This window comes from Cnephaeus nilssonii (genome assembly GCF_951640355.1).
Source record: "Cnephaeus nilssonii genome assembly, chromosome: 12".
Taxonomy (NCBI): Eukaryota; Metazoa; Chordata; class Mammalia; order Chiroptera; family Vespertilionidae; genus Cnephaeus; species Cnephaeus nilssonii.
The window spans coordinates 81,495,669-81,517,099 of NC_137083.1; the positions used below are offsets into that span (position 1 = coordinate 81,495,669).

The 21,431-nt window shown below is 55.1% G+C and overlaps 1 protein-coding gene across 1 annotated transcript in view; it reads right to left on the minus strand.

The window, feature by feature from the left end:
• PTPRN2 (protein tyrosine phosphatase receptor type N2) overlaps positions 1 to 21,431 on the minus strand; it is a gene marked incomplete at both ends in the record, with an annotated part of 459,743 nt that overhangs the window by 414,525 nt on the left and 23,787 nt on the right. Inside the window, one exon of the mRNA XM_079785821.1 lies at positions 15,550 to 15,600. Coding sequence (XP_079641947.1) covers positions 15,550 to 15,600 — 51 coding nt within the window. The remainder of the gene's footprint in view (positions 1 to 15,549; positions 15,601 to 21,431) is intronic.

Below are 21,431 nucleotides of genomic sequence, written 5' to 3' on the forward strand. Positions count from 1 at the left end.
AGCTTCCCGCCCCAGGACGGGAGGCGGCTGCGTGGAGAGCACACTTCCAGGGGGTCCGGGAGGCCTGCGCCACGCACACGGCCCCGCCCGTGGCCCCGAGGGCCCGGCTTCAGGGCACGATGGTCCCCCTCCCGGGCAGCCAGCTGCCCCCGCGGGAGGGGAGCCTGGGGAGATGCCATGCCTCTCGGCTGCGGCCGCGCAGGCAGAGTGATGGCGGCATCGTTTCAGAAACTGCTCCAAAGTCTGGCACAGGGACAGGCTGGCTCCCAGTGCGTGCGGAAGCCGGCGGCCTGACGGCGGGGGCGGAGGTTCATCAAGGACAGACCCTCCTGCCCTGGCCGGTTGCTCAGTGGTTAGAGCACCAGCCCACGATGCGAAGGGTGTTGGGCTCAAACTGGTCAAGAACTCGTGCCTGGGTGCAGATCCCTACCCCAGCTGGGGAGTGTGGGGGAGGCAGCCAATGGCTGTGTCTCTCTCACACCGATGCTGCTCTCGCTCCTGTCTCCCCTCCCCCTCCCTCCTGCTCTCTAAAACCAACGGAGAAGCACCCTCCAGTGAGGACTGACAGAAAGGCAGGCCCTCCCGAGCCATCCCTTCGTAACTCTGTTGAACTTACGCAAATGGTGAGCGCACGGGACAGAGCTGCACAAATGAGCAGCCGTGAGCCGTCAGGTGGAAGGGCAGGGCTGAGGCACCTGCCAAGCCAGTCACTGGAGCGCGAGTGCGGCCGTGGCACAGCCCCGGGCTCCGACGGGCCATGCTCACCACCTGGAGCAGAGTGCCCGGCAGCTGGCGGGCTCACGGCTGGTCACTGTGCTCGGCCAGGCTGCCACCAGCCCTGTGGTCAAGCAGCAGTCGGGTGTGGCTGTGAAGTTATCTTCAGGCCGTGGGGGGCGGGGGGGCGGGAACTGGATCAGGGCGCTGGGCCTGGCTCAGACCACCCTGCACTGGTGAGGGGACAGTCACTCCCAGAATGCTGGGAGTCTCCTCCCACAAAGCCTTGCTGGATCACTAAGATGATACATTTTAAGGCCCCTAGAATATACTTGGTGTTAGAACAAGGCACAGCTGTGGAAACGCTATTCTTATAAATGCTGCATTAAAATACCACGAGCATTCCAAAAACGAGACTCACAGACGTGTGCAGCCTGATCAGTTTTTACAGAGAACGCAGCCCTCACACAGACCCAAACCCAAGGCCCCCCTGCTCAGTCACGATGGGCCACTCCCCTCTGCGTCCTCCACCGGCTGCTGGGCTGGGCACCCAGGTTTGTGTGTGTGTTCCTGTAACAACAGTGGATTTTTCCCACAGAGTTTCATTGTATGAACATGCCACAGTCACACATTTCTTTGTGAGAGATGCATATGGTATTTCCAGTTTGGGGCTGCTTTTAATAATGCTGCTAAGAAAACTCTTAGGCATGTGGGGGTTTTTTTGTAGACCTAAGTTATGAGTTTCTTTATTTTTTTGTTATTGTTTCAGAGAGGAAGGGAGAGGGAGAGAGAGATAGAAACATCAATGATGAGAGAGTATCATTGATCGGCTGCCTCCTGCACGCCCCCTACTGGGGATCGAGCCTGTAACCCAAGCATGTGCCCTTGACCAGAATCAAACCCAGGACTTCCAGTCCGCAGTCCAATGCTCTATCCACTGAGCCACACCAGTTAGGGTCGAAGTATGAGTTTCTGTTGGGTTTATAATTGGAGTGGAATTGCTGGACCATAATAAATGAATTTGTTCTGCTTTCACAGATGTGATTCAAGCTGCTAGGAACATCCTTTGTATTCCTAAGTATGCATTTCTGATGAAATTGCTGAATCATAAGCAAAAAGTATATGTGCCTAGATATGCTGCTTTATCTGCAGTAGCAATTTACGGGCTAAAGTTGTCCATAACATTCCGTTACTGTCTTGCTGGTGTCTGTAGGGTCTGTAGTGATGTCCACTTTTTATTCCTGGTGTTGGTCCTTCCCTCTTTTATTCTTGATCAGTTTTGCCAGAAATTTATATTAAAATCTTTTCTAAAGAAGCAGTGGTTGGCTTTGGTCATTGCCTCTGCTATACATTTGGTTTCTACTACAGCATTTTTGCTCTTTCTTTTTCCTTACTCCTCTTTGTTTGTTTCCTGTTCTTTTTCTAAATTCTTGAGACGGATACTTGAATGATTTGTTTTCTACTTTTCTTTTTTTCTATAAAGCATTGAAGATCATCATTTCCTTCCAACCATAGCTTTAGCTGTATCCACTAATTCCATAATGTCATGTTGTCATGATCACCCAATTCAAGATATTTTCTAATTTCTATTGAGATCTCTTCTTTGATATATCGGGTATTTAGGAGAGCAATTTCCAAACATTTAGAGATTTCTTAGTTATCTTGTCTTTCTTAAGGTTTCTACCTTAATTTCTTAAGTCATAGAAACATTCTGGATGATGTCAACTTGAGAAATTCTCTTGCCCAACACATAATCAATTTGGGCAAATATTCCACTTACCTTTGAAGAGAGTGCACCTTCGGTTTGGATGGCCGCCGTGTTCTGTGCCGGTTAGGAGAAGGGTGCTCATCTCGTTCTTCACAGCTTCTGCATGTTTACTGGTTTGGTTTCTTAGTGTTTTGGGGACAGGGGTCTGTTTTTCTATCAATTATGTAGTGAGATATGCTAAAGGGCTCATCTCGTTCTTCACAGCTTCTGCATGTTTACTGGTTTGGTTTCTTAGTGTTTTGGGGACAGGGGTCTGTTTTTCTATCAATTATGTAGTGAGATATGCTAAAGGCTCGAACTATGACTTTTTCTCTCTCCTTTGGTTCTACCAGTGTTTGCCGTATAGACGCTGGAGTTGTATCTTCAGGGGCATCTGGCTTCTAAGTCCTGTGCTGGTAGCTGACCCTCGTGCTTCTTCAGGGTCTTTTCGCTCTGTGTGCGGTGACGGTGCAGCCCTCCTGGGGTCAGTGTGGCCATGGTGTGTCCTTTTGTCCTTTTATTTCTATCTTTCACATCCCAACATTTAAGGTGGTCTCTCGTAAGCAACATATAATAAGGTTGCTTTTTAATGGCAATCTTAATTTTCAACTGGAACATTTTGTGCATTTATTTCCTACGTGATTGCTGGTGCACCTACCATCTTATCACTGACTAGAGGCCCGGTGCATGAAATTCGTGCACAGAGGGGGGTGTCCCTCAGCCCAGCCTGTACCCTCTCCAATCTGGGACCCGGTGGGATCGGGCCTAAACGGGCAGTCGGACATCCCTCTCACAATCCAGGACTGCTGGCTCCCAACTGCTCGCCTGCCTGCCTTCCTGATTGCCCCTAACCGCTTCTGCCTGCCAGCCTGATCACCCCCTAACTGCTTCTGACTGCCAGCCTGATCACCCCCTAACCACTCCACTGCCAGCCTGATTGATGCCTAACTGCTCCCCTGCCAGCCTGTTTGCCCCCAACTTCCCTCCTCTGCCGGCCTAGTCACCCCTAACTGCCCTCCCCTGCAGGGTTGATCGCCTCCAACTGCCCTCCCTTGCAGGCCTGGTCCCTCTCAACTGCCCTCCCTTGCAGGCCTGGTGCCTCCCAACTGCCCTCCCCTGCTGGCCATCTTGTGGTGGCCATCTTGTGTCCGCATGGGGGCAGGATATTTGACCACATGGGGGCAGCCATATTGTGTGTTGGAGTGATGTTCAATCTGCATATTACTCTTTTATTAGATAGGATAGAGGCCTGGTGCAGGGGTGGGGGCCAGCTGGTTTGCCCTGTAGGGTGTCCCGGATCAGGATGGGGGTTCCCTTAGGGCATGGGGCGGCCTGAGCAAGGGGCCTGTGGTGGTTTGCAGGCCAGCCATGCCCCCTGGCGACCCAAGCTGAGGCCCTGGTATCTGGAATTTATTTACCTTCTACAAGTGAAACTTTGTAGCCTGGAGTGGAGCCAAGCCTCCTGCTCGCTCCATGGCCGGCAGCCATTTCTGTTGGGGTTAATTCACCTTCTATAATTGAAACTTTGTAGCCTGGAGTGGAGGCCTAGGCCAGCCAGGGCAGGTGGAAAGCTTGACTTCCTCCATTGCTGGGGGCAACACTGGCCTGCTCTCTCCAGCTCCATGGCTGCCACCATTTCTATTTGGATTTGTTTACTTTCTATAATTGAAACTTTGTAGCTTGAGTGGAGGCTTAGGCCTGCAAGGGCAGGCGGAAAGCTTGGCTTCCTCCGTTGCCTGGGAAACCTTTCTCTCTGTGGCTGTAGCCATCTTGGTTGGGTTAATTTGCATATCTGCTCCTGATTGGCAGGTGGGTGTGGCTTGTGGGTGTGGCAGAGTTAGGGTCAATTTGCATATTACTCTTTTATTAGGTAGGATTTTTATTCCACCTGCTTTATGTCTACTCTTTTTTATTGATTTTTTTTTTTTTTTTTAGATAGAGGAGGGGAGAGAGAAACATCGATTTGTTGTTCTACTTATTGATGAATTCATTGATTGCTTCTTGTATGTGCCTGATTGGACACTGAACCCATAACTTAGGCATATGGGGATGATGCTCTAACCAACTGAGCCACCCGGCCAGGGCTCCGTCTATTCTTGTCTCTCCTTTGTGGCCTTCTTTTGGAATTGTTATTGGTTTTTTCCTTTGTTAGCTTGCTAGCTCCTCTTTTTGTGGTCACCCCAGTAATTACATCATCTTCCCTGACTTGTTACAGGGCAGCAGCCACCTCATCCCAGGCGGTGTGGCCCTGCGGATGCCGCCTGCGCCAGCAGGTCCATGTCCCCCCGCCCACCCCGCTCTCCATGCCTCCCGTCTCCTGGCTCCTGTGGTTGTTTCCATCTGTCAGAACAACTGCCCTCATGTTTCAGGGACACTCTTCTCTTGATGGCATCTGGTGGGTGGGTTTTATTTCACCTTCAGACCCGAACACCCACTTCAGCGAGCGGCACGCCCCAGGCCGAGCCCCCTGCTCTCACACGGCAACGGGAGTGCCTCCTCTGCTTCTGCTCCCCGGTTTCTGGCGAAGGTAACTGGTTTCCAGGTCTGTCTCCAATTCTGGTTGTCACTGATTTCCCTGTGAAGTTCAGAGGGTGGTTCTCTTTTAACAACCCACGATGCTGAACCACACAAAACTGCCAACAGGCAACCTTTTCTACCTACAAAATGGCTATTTTGTAGAATTGTTAAGTCCTGGGTTTGGTGTCTTTCTTCAGTTTTGGAAATAAATCTCAGGCACTGTTTCCGCACCATGTTCTCCCTATCCGGGGCTACAATCACTGATGCGGGCACTCGCCCCCAGCACCCCGTGCCTCACGCACTCTTCCCTGCAGCTTTGCCAGCTCTGCCGTGACTGCGCGTTGCTTCTGACTGACCCCTTCCAGGTCACTGGCCCTCCCTCTGCCATGTCCGATCTCGGTCCTATCCATCCTGAAACCCTACGCCTAGTGATGGTACGGTTTGATTAATTTAATCAAGAGCCCATTTCTCTGGTAAAATTTCTATCTTGTCCTGTATGTCCCAGGACACATTAATCACAGCTCTTACAATGTAAGTGAGACCAGCACCATAGCTGTCCGCAGACACACTTCTATTTTCGTGTCTTGGTCTTGGACGTTCATTCGTGACCACAGAATGCGAACGCCAGGCATTGTGTGTGACGCCGCAGGAGCTCTGGGCTCCAGCCTTCCCCACCTCCTCAGTGAGGCAGCCCATCCAGGCCTGCCCTGCTCGTTCTCATGAGGCCTCTACCTGGGGCTTACCACACACCCAGGATGTAACTCACCGGGACCTCAGCTGAAACCGGGGGGCGGGAGGGGATGCTATGAGCCCCTTCTGAGAGGTTCTCCAAGTCCAGCTCTGTCTCTTCGGCACGGGAGGCTGCCAAGAATGCTCTGCTTTTCCACACTTCTCCCCACTAGCCTTCAGCCGCACCACGACCAGGCAAGCGCCTCGGGGCAGCCTCGGGGGCTGGGCTCTCCCCGCCCCCCCCCCGCCCCGTCCACTTCTCTGGGGATGCAGAGAACTCCCCTGCACTCCTGGTGGCTCCCACGTCACACCTGTGACGTGACCCTCAGGTGGAGCACTACCTTGTATATTCCTCAGTCACTTGGATTTCTTCCAAGTTCCTGTTAAAATGTTTTGCCAATTTTTTCTTGTCTTTTTTAAAATAATTTGTTGGTTATGTGTGTTAAAAATATATTTTCCCATTCTGCCTCTGGTCTTTTAACATTCTTCTTAGTGTGCTTTTTTTATTAAGAGACTAAAGGCCAGGTGCACAAAATTCATGCATGGGGAGGGAGGGTGTCCCTCAGCCCAGCCTGTACCCTCCCCAACCTGGGACCCCTTGGGGGATGTCCGACCCTGGTTTATGCCCCATCCCACAACCAGCAGTCGGACATCCCTCTCACAATCCGGGACTGCTAGATTCTAACCGCTCGCCTGCCTGCCTGCCTGATTGACCCTAACTGCTCCCCTGCCAGCCTGATTGACACGTAACTGCTCCCCTGCCTGCCTGATCACCCCCAACTGCCCTCCCCTGCCAGCCCGATCACCCCCAACTGCCCTCCCCTGCAGGCCTGGTCACCCCCAGATGCCCTCCCCTGCAGGCCAATTGCCCCCAACTGCCCTCCCCTGCTGGCGGGTTGCCCCCAACTGCCCTCTCCTGCACGCCAGTTGCCCCCAACTGCCCTCCCCTGCTGACCCGATCACCCCACAACTGCCCTCCCCTGCTGGCCTGGTCACCCACAACTGCCCTCCCCTGTCGGCCTGATCGCCCACAACTTCCCTCCCCTGTCGGCCTGATTGCCCACAACTGCCCTCCCCTGCTGGCCATCTTGTGGTGACCATCTTGTGATGGCCATATTGTGGCAGCCATCTTGTGACGGCCATCTTGTGACGACATTGCGTGATGCCACCTAGGCCGCTATTATATAGGATGGTCTTGATTTTAACAGAGATGATGAAATTATCAATCTTTTCTTTTGTGATTAGTGTTTTTTATGTCCTGTTTCAAAAACTTTGTCTACTCTGAGGTCATGAAAAAGTTATATTCTGCTCTAAAAATATTTAGTTTTTCTTTACTTTTTAAAATTTTTATTTATTGATTAGAGAGAAAGAGAAACATTGATTTGATGATCCACTTATTTATTAATTAACTAGATGCCCAATGCATGAATTCATGCACCAGTGGAGTCCCTTGGCCTGCAGGATCGGGCCAAAATCGGCTCTCCGACATCCCCTGAGGGGTCCCATATTGTGAGAGGGTGCAGGCCAGGACGAGGGACCCCACCAGGCCAGCGAGGGATGCGGGAGGTTGGCCAGCTGGGGAGGGACCGCGGGAGGGCTCCAGGGCGTGTCTGGCCCATCTTACTCTGTCCCAATCAGCAAGACCCCAAGCTAATCTACCGGTCAGAACATCTGCCCCCTGGTGATCAGTGCATGTCATAGCAAGTGGTTGAGTGGCCTTAGCATATCATTAGCATATTATGCCTTGATTGGTTGAATGACCAACCAGACGACTGGACACTTAGCATATTAGGCTTTTATTATGTAGGACTAGAGGCCCGGTGCACAAAATTCATGCACTGGGGGGTGTCCCTCTGCTCAACCTGTCCCCTCTCCAATCTGGGACCCCTCGGGGGATGTCCCACAGGCATTGGGCCTAAACAGGCAGTCGGACATCCCTTTCACAATCCGGGACTGCTGGCTCCCAACTGCTCGTCTGCCTGCCTGATTGCCCCTAACTGCTTCTGCCTGCCAGCCTGATGACCCCCTAACCACTCCGCTGCCAGCCTGATTGATGCCTAACTGCTCCCCTGCCGGCCCGATCATCCCCAACTGCCCTCCCCTGACAGCCCGGTCACCCCCAAATGCCCTCCCCTGCATATTCCCTCTTTATTAGATAGGGTTTTTTCTTTAACGTATTGGACAGCCCTAACTGGTTTGGCTCAGTGGATGGAGTGTCGGCCTGCAGAATCAAGGGTCCCAGGTTCAATTCCAGTCAAGGGCATGTACCTTGGTTGGGGGCACATACCCAGTGGGGAGTGTGCAGGAGGCAGCTGATCAATGTTTCTCTCTCATAGATGTTTCTAGCTCTCTATCTCTTTCCCTTCCTCTCTGTAAAAAATTAATAAAATATATTTTTTAAAAAACATATTGGACAGTGTACCTGCCGTGATCTTGACAAACCAGTAAAAATGTAAACCCAAACTAAAAGTGTCATAAAATAAACTCCTTAAATGGGAATTTCATGAGACCTAGGAAAGGTGATATCTTGTGGTTGTTTCTTCCTTTTTTCTTTCTTTCTTTTTCTTGATGTTTCATCTTTTGTCCTTTCTTTTCTCCTTTTATTCCTTTTCTGTCCTCTCTTTCTCTTAACTTTTCCGATGGTAGAATCCTCAGTACTTGAATCTGTCTTGTTTCCAGAAGACGAAGAAGAGGGAAACACACCATCATCTGAAGAAAAAGATGATCTATGTTGGGATCGGTGGTGTTTCTGGTTTTGCTCTTTTCCCAGTTTGTTTGTCATTTCTTCCAGCCCCGGCATCTTCAGGACTTGCGCATGGGCACTTCGTATTCATGTCTACAAAACCTCCCTGCCTTCGTGAAAACTGTAGGGGAAAGGCCTTCCTGGGTGGGCTCAAGCCCTGCCCGAGGTGCTGAGGAACCAGGGTGGGGAGCATCCACCACCACCGCTGCAGAGCCAACCTCTGGACCTCGGGGGACTCTACAGTAATGTAACTGCAATGTCCCCGTTTGCCTTCAGAAACTAGTTGCAAGTTACTTCCGATGTGAAACCCTACCTCAGACATTCCCTTTGTGGTTTGTAAAGATTTTAAACAAAACCCATTTACCTCCCTAACCTGGTCAGAAGTTTGTACCCAATGGGAGAGGTTTGCTGGGCAGCGTCGCCCAGATACCTCCCCCTCTCCAATCACTGGGCTGGGGGCAAGGGAAGTTCCAAGGCGGACTCCCCTAGGCTGCCAGTGGGGCAGGATCACTCGCCCGGGTGGCAGGCGCTTCCGAGGCTGAGACCCTGAGGCTATAGGTGTGGGGGGGGGATCACTCCATGGGGGCATAGGCGCTTCCGAGTCTGAGACCCCAGGCTGCCGCTGGGAGGGGATCGCTCCGTGGGGGGTACGGGCGCCTCCAGGCTGAGACCCCAGGCTGCCGCTGGGAGGGGATCGCTCCGTGGGGGGTACGGGCGCCTCCAGGCTGAGACCCCAGGCTGCCGCTGGGAGGGGATCGCTCCGTGGGGGTGGCTTTTATGGGATTTTATAAGTACTAGAAAACTTGGGGAGAGCATTCTAATAATTTTGAGAGGAAATTAATGTTTTAATTTCCTGGAGGGTGCGGGCACCTCCCAGGCTAAGACCCGAGTCTGCAGGTGTGTGTGTGTGGAATCACTCCGTGGGGAGTGAATTTTTTTTTGTTTTTTATAAAGGGTCAGGATGGCCTCTGGGCAGCATTCTGCCAAGCCGATTACACTGCTGGCTCTCAGCGGCAGCCCTCCCTGGGACTGGGGGACTCGACTGGGGGCTGAGAGGACTAGGCGCCGCCATCTTGTGGCTACAGGCACCACCATTTTGTCACGGAGTGATGGTTAATTTGCATATTATTCTTTTATTAGATAGGTTTGGTTGATTCTTATATGTGCTCTGATCAGAGATTGAACCCACAACCACTGGGATGACAACTGAGCCACCTGGCGAGGGCTACAGTTTTGCCTTTCAAACGTATAGTTGCTTCTTCTGAAAGAAATTAGATCTAATTTCATGTTTTTCTAATATGGATCTCAGCTGTTCTTCATCTTCAAATTTTTTCTTTTTTTTTTATCTTCAAATTTTCATCCAAAATGGTTTGAGATCTTTCTCTATCAGCACATGTACAGTTCCATCTTGAAGAAGAACCATAATTTAAAGAATATTTAGAATGTTCATGTTTTTGTCTATTCCAATGTTTCAAAGAATCATTTTACACTTGATTCTTTACAAATATGCTTAAGCATATTCATCATATAATTTCATACAAGTGGACATGGTGAGTTAAAAGTATGCACTTTAAATTTTTTTAGATATTGGGTTTTCTTGTCTTGCTTAAAAACATTAATTTCCTCTCAAAATTATTAGAATGCTGTCCCCAAGTTTTCTAGTACTTATAAAATCCCATAAAAGCCCCCTGGATTTTATGGGGGGTAAGGAGCTTGGGAGGATCTAGCTATATATTTTCTCAATGTCTGGTCAGTTGTCCCCAAATCATTACTGAATAATGTATTTTCCCCACTGATTTAAAATATCATCATTATCATATACTAAAATCCCATATGCATTTGGGCCTATTTCTAGACATTCCATTCCATTCTTTTCCTTCAATCTGTTTTGCGATCACAGCGCTCAGGTTTAACATTCCATCTCATAAAACACTGCAGCCCGAGTGGCCAGTCCACCTGCACGTGTCTCCGGTTCATACTCTCCTACTCAGCCTCGTGGCTATTTCTCAGCATGCACTTTAAAGCTAGTTTGCTTAATTTCAAAACAATAATTAATGTTTCTTTGTGACTGTTTAGACATAAAGATTAATTCAGAGGGAACTGATGTTTTTACAATATTGACCCGGCTACCAGAAACCATCTTCCCAGCTGCCCAGCTGCCCTCGTGTCTGCACGGGGAGCTGTGTGCCTCCTCGTCCTCTCCTCCAGCCTCTCGGCTGCGGTCACAGCGTTCTTCCCCAGCAGCTCCTTGCAGTGTTGGCTTAGTTGGGGCAGCTGCGATAAATTCTTTCTATCTTTGATGGCCTGAAAATGTCGTTATTTCCATTTCCTGTTGGAAAGATACTTCCTCTGGGTATAGAATGATAGGTTGACAGTGATTGTCTTTCAGTTCTTTAAAGTTTAAATTCCATGATCTTCTAGCTGCCTCCAATCCTGTTGAAGTTGTCTGTCAACTGCACAAGGAACCATGCCCAAAAGCCATGGGTTTAAAACCACAGCTGGGTGCTCTTTCTTGCTGCCTGTGAGCAGGCCGGCCCCCGTGGCTCTCCTCCACCTGTGGGCCCGTGGGCTGGCTCCTGTCTGCATGACAGTGTCAGAGGAGCAGGGATGGTCTCAGTTTCGGGGCCAGCACCTCGGTATTAATTCCAATTGCTCCACCCTCATCCCACTGCCACGGTGCAGCAGATGGCAGGTCCCAGTCAGGGCTGGGAGGGGCTCGTGCACAGCAGGGCTGCTCCTGTGCGGTCTTGCCTGCAGGCTCAGTGCCGTCTTTGCTCTGACCCCTTGAGGCTTCTTAAATTTGTATTTTCAACCATTTCACCATCCTGTTCCCAAGTCCCAGGTGAATGCATTTCTTCTTGGGATCCATGGTGCTTCCTGAGTTTTGCTTGATGTCGTTCATACATTTTGGAAACTCTTCAACATTGCTCCTGCCCACCCCTCTCCTCCCATGTGGACTCCAATCACAGTGTGCCATCTCCAAACCAGGCCCACGCGTCCCTCCCTCTCCGTACACCTCCCATCATGCTTTTCTCTCTGCAGCTGGCCTCTGGCCTCCTTCACACTCTAATCCCACTCCCACGGTCTGATCTGCTGCTAACCCACCGGCTGCATTCCCAAATTCAGTTCATGTGCTTTTCAGAACTGGAATCCCCACATGGTTCTTTCCTATAGACTATACTTCTCTGAAGTTCTCCATGTCCCAGCCATCGTTCTGAATATATCGATCACCACCTTTCAGTTCAAAGTCTCTGACTTCAATCCCGGCACCGCGCCAGCACCTGTCTCTACTGTCTGCCTTGGTTCTGCCACCCCATCCTTTCCTCCCGACGAAATAAGTCTTACAAGGAGCCAGTCTAGAATGCAACCAGAATTGTGTGGCTCAAATGAAATAAAGCATATGAATCTCCCATAAATTGTAAAAGAGCAAATCAGCAATAATTGGTAGCATTTTTATAGTCTTCCTGTGTCTTGGGCTAATATCTTTAATAACAAAACACAGAATTCTGCCACTCGATTAGGCTGGGGTTGTTTACCTGAGACCGTTTTGCATGGCAATCTGCAATTTCTTAAATGGCAAATTAGTCATTTGCAACTCCACAGAGAAATATCATTTATGCTAATGATGTTCTTGCTAACAAACCATAGAAACAATGAGGCTGAATCCCCGCACACACACCGTTGTTCGCTGCACAAGCACAGCTGGTGTTTGATGGAGATGCATGGCCTGTCTGGGTGGGAAGCTGTGAGCGGTCAGCTGCCCGCGGCTCTCAGCCGGGATCACACAGCAGAGCCACTGCGAGGGGCTTTGGAAGAGAAGGAAGGAAGGAAGGAAGCGGAAGGAGGCTGGGGCCTGGCTCACACCCCTGCCCTGAGACTCTGATTCGACGCAGTCAGGCAGCACCTGGCACAGATACCAGTCTTTCCAATGGGCAGCCATGGTCGGCAACCACGCATGTGGCCACACTCCTCACTTATAGGCGGGAAATCTGGCACCTTCCATGGAGAAGTGACTGGAGCAGAAGTCAAGGAAACATCCGGTGGCAGAGCCCAGACCAGCCCCCACTTTCCTGACTCCCAAACAATAGGTTTGTATGACAGAGTTCATCGCCACATGCGTGCACACATGTGCACACACACACACACACACACACACACACACCAGATCAATCAATGACATCAAGCTTTCAAATTAAGAAACTGAAAACAATCCACAATGAAGAGACCAAAAAATGTTAAAGTTTGGGTCTAGTTGTTCAGTTTGTGACTCTTTTAACGAGTGAAGAACCCAAACAGTGTCGACGCGCTCCACCTGTGGTGGCGGAGCCCGCGGCCCCTGACCCAACCTGACGGGGCCGGTAGGAGGCGCGTGGCTCAGGGGTTAAGTCCAAAGACCAGCCTGGGCCAATCAGATGGCCAGGTGGAGCCAGTGATGGGCACTAGACACAGGAGACGGGCAACTGGCCCGCCCGGCCCGCCACCTGCTGGAGAGCATTTCTGTTCCCTGAAACAGGTCAGGCAAAGCCCTGCCAGGTCCTCAGCGCGGCAGGAGCGCCCAGGTGCGCCGCCAGCGGGGAGCCTGCATGGAGGGTCTGTCCCGCCACCACAGCAGGCCTGGCGTGCTGCCCGTACAGAGCTACTGCCTCCCTGTCGCTGAGCCCGGCTGTGGGCCCGCGCACCGTGACGGGGAGGAGGCTCGACCCGGAGGCACCCGAGCAGAAGTGCGCACCTGCCCACCGGACGACCGGGCTCTGACCAGCTGAGTGCTCACGGGGCTGTGCTCCTCTCGCTGTTTATTCACAGCGACACTCACAGTCCCTCCAGCACCACCAGCTACAAAGCCAGGGAGCCACAACTCCGGTCGTATCCACGACGCCCGCGTGGCACAGGGCTCCGTGTCCCAGGCCCCAGGACACGCAAAGGCAGTCCTCAGCCTTTTAACGCGTCGGCAGTGCCAGCCCAGAGGCAGGCAGGACCAGCCTGTCTCCACGGACATTCAGGGCCCAGAGCCGCGCAGAGGGAGGGCACACCCTGCGAATGGCTGAGTCTGGGCCACTGCCCTGCGTGCCCGTGATGCACACTCCCCGGGAAGTGCGACACGTGATCCGACCACAGAGCCCAAGATGCAGTAACAGGGGCCAAGGACACGCCAAGCCGGTGCCCTGCAGTGAGGCCCGCTGCACGGTTTGCGCTGAGGGCGCGTAGTCTCAGATTTCCTTTCTTGGTACGAAGTCGCCCCTCTGTACCCTGGCTGCCCAGATGATCGGAAACAGTATTTTCTTTTTTTTTAATCCTCACCCCAGGGTATTTTTTTCCATTTATTTTTAGAGAGAATGGAGGGGAGGGGATGAGAGAGAGAGAGAAGCATTGATGTGAGAGACACGTTGATTGGGCCGGAGATCAAACCTACAACCCAGGTGCATGCCTTTGACTAGAAATCGAACCTGAAACACTTCAGTGCATGGGCTGGTGCTCTAACCACTGAGCACACCCGCCAGTGTGGGAAACAGTGTTTTCCGCCTGCAGGTGGGAATGCTGGGAGTCGTGGGTGCAGAGCCGGCTGTGTGTTGCCCCATTTTATATCAGGGCCTTGAGCCTCCTGGGATTTGGATTCCACAGGGCCCAGAGCCAATCCCCACAGACACTGGACCCCACCCCATGCAACCATTTTCATTTCATTTGTTGATAAGGTCTGTGGGGCTTTTAAAAGCACATATGAAGTTAATAAACATATATTTCTACCTACATCCCAAGAAAAGAACAGAGCACAGAGAGAAAGGAACCCAGTGTCTGATCACAGAACATTCTGGACTCCATGCCGTGGCCGCCACCCCGCTCTTCCCGCCCACTGGCAGGCTGCACGCTTCACAGTGGCAACACGGACCCAGGCAGCACTGTTGTCCCTCCCGTCAGCTACTCAGCCAGCACCGGCTCTGTGCATGCTGAGAAATAAACTGCAAACAGCGGTTAAGAAACAGTGGAAGGCTATTCAGCCGATCCGCTGTGATTGCAAGGATCGAGGTGATTTCCTGACCTGATCATCTTTACATTGTTTACCAGACTTTACCTTTGATCTTCCTGTATGCATTGATAAAGGGAAAATGTGTATTCAAGTGAATAAAAGGCGGACCAGGCCAGAAGTCGGGGAGTCTCCTCAAGAAAGAGGCTCCACCTGGCCCTGCATGCCTTCTAAATTCATATTTCTTGTCCAGCATTTTCATTCGTGTTTCGGCCCCTCCTTCAGATCCTGAACCCCTCCGCGAAGGTGGCGGCATCAGGGGCCTCTGAGAATCGGCTGTACCCATGGCCCCAGGTTTTCCCCAAGAACCAGGATGGGACCCAGGGGCATGAGCAAGATCCGGCAGTGACAACGTCCACCATCCCCAAGACACGCACCATAAACTAAGGACAGAGCAGGCGGGAGGAGCGGGAAGAGAACCCGAGCCCGGGGCCTCCCAGGGCCGGTCCCAGGGACAAACCCGTTTGACTTCAGGGAACGCTGCCTGGCCTGGGCACTTTGTGTGTGTCCTGGCCCCTCCCCTTAGCAGGTGAAGGGCGGCCATCAAGTTCCCATGGCTCCTGTGGCCCAGGAACTCGGCTTTCCTCCTCTGAGAGGCGAGTCCTGGCTCACCTCCTGGACTCACAGGGCAGGAGCCAGCTGCGGGGACTCCCGCCCGGTATTTCAGGCCCCACCTTTGCGCCGTCCCTGACAGCACAGAGTACCCACATTCTCTTCTCCTCCTACAAGAGGAAGTGGAGCCTCCCCGCTGGCCGAGCAAACGAGTGGCGGGCGGGTCAGGGGACCGAGGCGGGCCAGGGCGTGCCGGCGAGCAGTTCCGGCCGGTCACTGTCAGGCTCCGGAGGCACCACCCATCATTGAGAATCGCCTTAAACACTCGGACACAGACACACACGAGCACATGAGGGGCGCGCTCCATTCCGACCAACCCTCTGCTTCCTCCCTCAGCCACGTGCACAGAGGCCTCGCTCCACGGCTCTTTGGGCGTCAAGCGAAGTGCACCTGCCCCGACCCTCACGCGCGGGCCCTCCGAGCGGCCTGGGCTTGTGGATGGAAGGCCCGCCCACGCCGCCCACTCACCGTGGACGCAGGTCTCCCACCGTCTGCAGAGGCCGTCTCCCAGCGAGCACCCTGGAGGGACAGAAAACAGGGGTCAGGCCTTGGGCGCAGCTGTGCGAGCTGGCCGCCGCTCCCCGCATCCGCAGGTCATCTGGAAGCCAGAGCGGCTGGGCCCCCGTGGGTGCGAGGCCCACGCACACATCCCATCCCTCCAGACGTCTGCCCGGGACCCACCAGGTGACAGCTGGGGGCATGAGGCACACCATCTCCACAGACACCTCCTTGGCGGAGCTGCCCGGGCCAGGCCCACGGGGCTCGAGGGGCACCGTCACGCACAGGCCCTTCCATGCCCACCCATGGCGTGCACGCCTGACGCAGACACGCCTGCCTTGTTCCAAGCACAGAAAGAGGAGGCAGAGGGAACACGTGTGCAGAGGAGAGACAGCCAGACCGACAGGTGCAGGTCCACCAGGGACCACTGTGCAGGGCCATCCGTCAGAGGAGGCAGACATCCGTCCTGTGCTCTAGTCCAGCGGTCGCCAACCGGTGGTCCCTGAGGTCCAGAAAGGTTGGCAACTCCTGCCCTAGTCCTCTCCCCGTCACCATTCACCCCCCGCTCTCTCCCACCTCTGTAAATATTTCTCTCTTTCCCGCTCCAGCGCGGCTAGAGAGCGGTCCGGTTCCTGTGTAGGGGCGGCTGGGGATTGAGAAATAAAAGAAAGAGACAGACACAGAGATAGAAGGAAGAAGCTGGGGCCGGGTGGGACAGCTGCCCTCTGATGGAGAGACAGTGACCCAGAGCCGATACAGTGCGTTTATTTTATACAGTCTGATTAAAACAAGGGTGGATTAACATGTATACAAAGGTTCTTGTTTTGGCAGCACTTGCTGGACCTCCCACAGCCCATTAGCTACTTAGGAAGGAGTTAGGGAGGGCTACCAGGTCAGGCTTAATTGTGCTGGGAGAGCTCTGCCCTCCAGGCTGGGACTTGTTTGTGGCCCTGCCACAGGTCAGCCCGAGGCTTAATCCTAGAGCCGCTCCTATACACCCCCACCCTCCCTCCACCCCAGCTGTCAGGGTCCATGATTCTTTCTCTTCTCTTCTTTTCTGCTCAACCCCTCCAACCTCCCAACAGCCCCCAGCAGAGCTGCCAGTCTGCTCTCTACCCCGGAGTCTGTCTCTGTTTTGGTTATTAGTTCTGTTTATTCATTAGATTCCACATATGAGTGAGATCATGCATGTGACACTTGTCTTTCTCTGACTGGCTTACTTCACTTAGCACCATACTCCCCAGGTCCCTCCATGCTGTCCCAAAGGGTAAGAGATCTTCTTTTTTACAGCTGCGTAGTATTCCATGGTGTAGATGTCCCACAGCCTTTTTATCCACTCGTCTGCTGATGGGCACGTGGGCTGCTTCCGGACCTTGGCCGTTGTAAATAACGCTGTGTTGAACACAGGGTGCATATGTTCTCTCAAATCAGTGTTTCAGGTTCTTCGGATAAATTCCCGGAAGTGGGATGGCTGGGTCCTAAGGCAGCTCCACTTGGAATGTGCGGTAACCCATGCTGCTCTCACAGTGCACCCTAAATGCAGAAAGGACAGCGTGCATCCACCCTGGGGAGGCCGGCGCAGGGGCGGCCGCCCAGGCCCTGAGCTACGCTCGCCCCGTCCAGGAGGACCGAGAGCCACCAAGCCGAGCTTCCCGGAACATGGGCAGCAGCGTCAGAGCCACCCTGCCTTTGTTCCTGCTTCTCCAGCTGAAGACGCCTCTTCTCCAGCAAGACGCCACTCACAAGACCCCATGGGTCTCCCCACAACTCGAAGCGAAGACTCCATTTTCCCAAAACAATGTGATCTCATGGGAATTGCGTTTCCTTTCTCAGTCTCCCTTCAACACGTCTCACCTATGTCACCCTTGCGCCAACCAGGACCTCAGCTGCACCCGCCCTCCCGCCAGTCCCACTGGTGACCACAGCCCTCGATGAGGGCGACGAAGAAAAGGACAAACAACCGAAAGGGAAGCTGCACGGTGGACAGTTGGGGAGACTAGCTCCCCTGTTCCCCCAAAAGCAGTGACCTTAAGAAAGTCACTCACCCGCCCGGCCTCCCCATCAGGGGTAGGAGAGGCGGGACCAAGTTGTCTGACCTCAGAGAGGACTGGGCCTCCAGGAGACGCCCCAGGGCTCCCTCCAGAGCCAGCCGCACCCCAGGCCCCCTCTCCGCCCAGGAGTAGCCTAGAGCCGTGCAAGGGCCTGGAACAGCCGGAGGAGGCAGGGTGCTGGACACACGCTCACAGCTAGGTTCTGTGCCTGTCACCTGGGAGAACCAGGCCCGTGTCTCAATGACTCCCCAAGCCCAGCAGCCCCGCAAGCACACAAAACACTGGTGCCTCCCGGGAAGCCGGAAGCCCACCACGCCTGCATTTGTTTAACCAGAGCTGCTGGCCACGGCCACCTCCCAGCCAGGCTAAGAGCTCCCTCCCTCCTCCCCCTGCGAGCTCCCTCCCTCCTCCTCCCCCTGAGAGCTCCCTCCCTCCTCCCCCTGAGAGCTCCCTCCCTCCTCCTCCCCCTGAGAGCTCCCTCCCTCCTCCTCCTCCTCCTGAGAGCTCCCTCCCTCCTCCTACTCCTCCTGAGAGCCCCCTCCCTCCTCCCCCTAAGAGCCCCCTCCTCCTCCTCCTCCTCCTGAGAGCTCCCTCCCTCCTCCTCCTCCTGAGAGCTCCCTCCTCCTCCTCCTCCTGAGAGCTCCCTCCTCCTCCTCCTCCTGAGAGCTCCCTCCCTCCTCCTCCTCCTGAGAGCTCCCTCCCTCCTCCTCCTCCTGAGAGCTCCCTCCCTCCTCCTCCTCCTGAGAGCTCCCTCCCTCCTCCTCCTCCTCCTGAGAGCTCCCTCCCTCCTCCTCCTCCTCCTGAGAGCCCCCTCCCTCCTCCCCCTGAGAGCCCCCTCCCTCCTCCTCCTAAGAGCTCCCTCCTCCTCCTCCTCCTGAGAGCTCCCTCCTCCTCCTCCTCCTCCTGAGAACTCCCTCCCTCCTCCTCCTCCTCCTGAGAGCTCCCTCCTCCTCCTCCTCCTGAGAGCTCCCTCCCTCCTCCTCCTCCTCCTGAGAGCTCCCTCACTCCTCCTCCTCCTCCTGAGAGCTCCCTCCTCGTCCTCCTCCTGAGAGCTCCCTCCTTGTCCTCCTCCTGAGAGCTCCCTCCCTCCTCCTCCTCCTCCTGAGAGCTCCCTCCCCCTCCTCCTCCTGAGAGCTCCCTCCCTCCTCCTCCTCCTCCTGAGAGCTCCCTCCCCCTCCTCCTCCTGAGAGCTCCCTCCCTCCTCCTCCTCCTCCTGAGAGCTCCCTCCCTCCTCCCCCTGAGAGCTCCCTCCTCCTCCTCCTCCTCCTGAGAGCTCCCTCCCTCCTCCTCCTCCTGAGAGCTCCCTCCTCCTCCTCCTCCTGAGAGCTCCCTCCCTCCTCCTCCTGAGAGCTCCCTCCCTCCTCCTCCCCCTGAGAGCTCCCTCCTCCTCCTCCTCCTCCTGAGAGCTCCCTCCCTCCTCCCCTGAGAGCTCCCTCCCTCCCTCCTCCTCCTGAGAGCTCCCTCCCTCCTCCTCCTCCTGAGAGCTCCCTCCTCCTCCTCCTCCTGAGAGCTCCCTCCCTCCTCCTCCTGAGAGCTCCCTCCCTCCTCCTCCTCCTGAGAGCTCCCTCCCTCCTCCCCCTGAGAGCTCCCTCCTCCTCCTCCTCCTGAGAGCTCCCTCCCTCCTCCTCCTCCTGAGAGCTCCCTCCTCCTCCTCCTCCTGAGAGCTCCCTCCCTCTCTCCTCCTCCTCCTCCTCCTGAGAGCTCCCTCCCTCCTCCTCCTGAGAGCTCCCTCCCTCCTCCTCCTCCTCCTGAGAGCTCCCTCCCTCCTCCTCCTTCTCCTGAGAGCTCCCTCCTCCTCCTCCTCCCCCTGAGAGCTCTCTCCTCCTCCTCCTCCTGAGAGCTCCCTCCCTCCTCCTCCTCCTCCTGAGAGCTCCCTCCTCCTCCTCCTCCTGAGAGCTCCCTCCCTCCTCCTCCTGAGAGCTCCCTCCCTCCTCCTCCTCCTGAGAGCTCCCTCCCTCCTCCCCCTGAGAGCTCCCTCCTCCTCCTCCTCCTGAGAGCTCCCTCCCTCCTCCTCCTCCTGAGAGCTCCCTCCTCCTCCTCCTCCTGAGAGCTCCCTCCCTCTCTCCTCCTCCTCCTCCTCCTGAGAGCTCCCTCCCTCCTCCTCCCCCTGAGAGCTCCCTCCTCCTCCTCCTCCTCCTGAGAGCTCCCTCCCTCCTCCTCCTCCTCCTGAGAGCTCCCTCCTCCTCCTCCTCCCCCTGAGAGCTCCCTCCTCCTCCTCCTCCTCCTGAGAGCTCCCTCCCTCCTCCTCCTCCTCCTGAGAGCTCCCTCCTCCTCCTCCTCCTGAGAGCTCCCTCCCTCCTCCTCCTCCTGAGAGCTCCCTCCTCCTCCTCCTCCTGAGAGCTCCCTCCCTCCCTCCTCCTCCTGAGAGCTCCCTCCCTCCTCCTCCTCCTGAGAGCTCCCTCCCTCCTCCTCCTCCTCCTGAGAGCTCCCTCCCTCCTCCTCCTCCTGAGAGCTCCCTCCCTCCTCCTCCTCCTCCTGAGAGCTCCCTCCCTCCTCCTCCTCCTCCTGAGAGCCCCTCCCTCCTCCCCCTGAGAGCCCCCTCCCTCCTCCTCCTGAGAGCTCCCTCCTCCTCCTCCTCCTTCTGAGAGCTCCCTCCTCCTCCTCCTCCTCCTGAGAGCTCCCTCCTCCTCCTCCTCCTGAGAGCTTCCTTCCTCCTCCTCCTCCTCCTCCTGAGAGCTCCCTCCTCCTCCTCCTCCTCCTGAGAGCTTGCTTCCTCTCTCCACACTTGGGGCAGGATCCGCTAGTGGGCAGCTGTCTGCAGTCAGGAAGAGGGATGGACAGGACGTGTGTGGAGGGTGAGGAACCTGGCTCTGTGAGGAGCTCCAGGTGGCAGCAAGGGGCTGCTAGCATCCAAGACTCAGAGTCATAACGCCAGACCCAGGGGACGAGGACAGAGCCAGCTGGAGACATCACCGCAGGAGGCAGCCCAGGAAGGAAGCCCTGATTCTCCCTCCTCCCCAAAGCCCACATGGTCCTCCCGGATCCTCCCTTCTCCCCACGCCCTGGTGACCCCATCACAGGATGCAGGGACCAGCCTCTGCCTGAGCCAGTGGAGGGTGGGCAGAGAGCCCAGGCCACGTCCCACCAGCAAAGCCACCTGCTGCCCGGGCTCCTCACCAGCTCCATTTCCTGTGCAGACACCGGACATGAGGCCGCATCACCCGCTCTGCAGTTTACCTGGCAGCACGCCCAGCGTAGCTCCCACTGAGCTCCCTGATAAACGAGTGTTCCTTCCCTGTAATGTCTGCTCGCCCCACCTTGAGCTCACGAACTTTATTAGTTTTTTCAAACTCTAGTAGAACTGCTTTTGAAAATGCAGAAAAGCCATCATTTTAGAGCTAGTGAGAGAAAATATTAGTTTTACTCATGATTTATTTATTTCAGCTTTGGAAACAAACTCAGCTTACCACACACTACACTGAGGAGGCTCCCTGGCCACACTCCTGGGGGGGGCTCCCTGGGCACACTCCTGGGGGGGAGGCTCCCTGGGCACACTCCTGGGGGGGCCTCCCTGGGCACACTCCTGGGGGGGCCTCCCTGGGCACACTCCTGGGGGGGCCTCCCTGGGCACACTCCTGGGGGAGGCTCCCTGGGCACACTCCTGGGGGGGGAGGCTCCCTGGGCACACTCCTGGGGGAGGCTTCCTGGGCACACTCCTGGGGGGCTCCCTGGGCACACTCCTGGGGGGGCCTCCCTGGGCACACTCCTGGGGGAGGCTCCCTGGGCACACTCCTGGGGGGGGAGGCTCCCTGGGCACACTCCTGGGGGAGGCTTCCTGGGCACACTCCTGGGGGGGGAGGC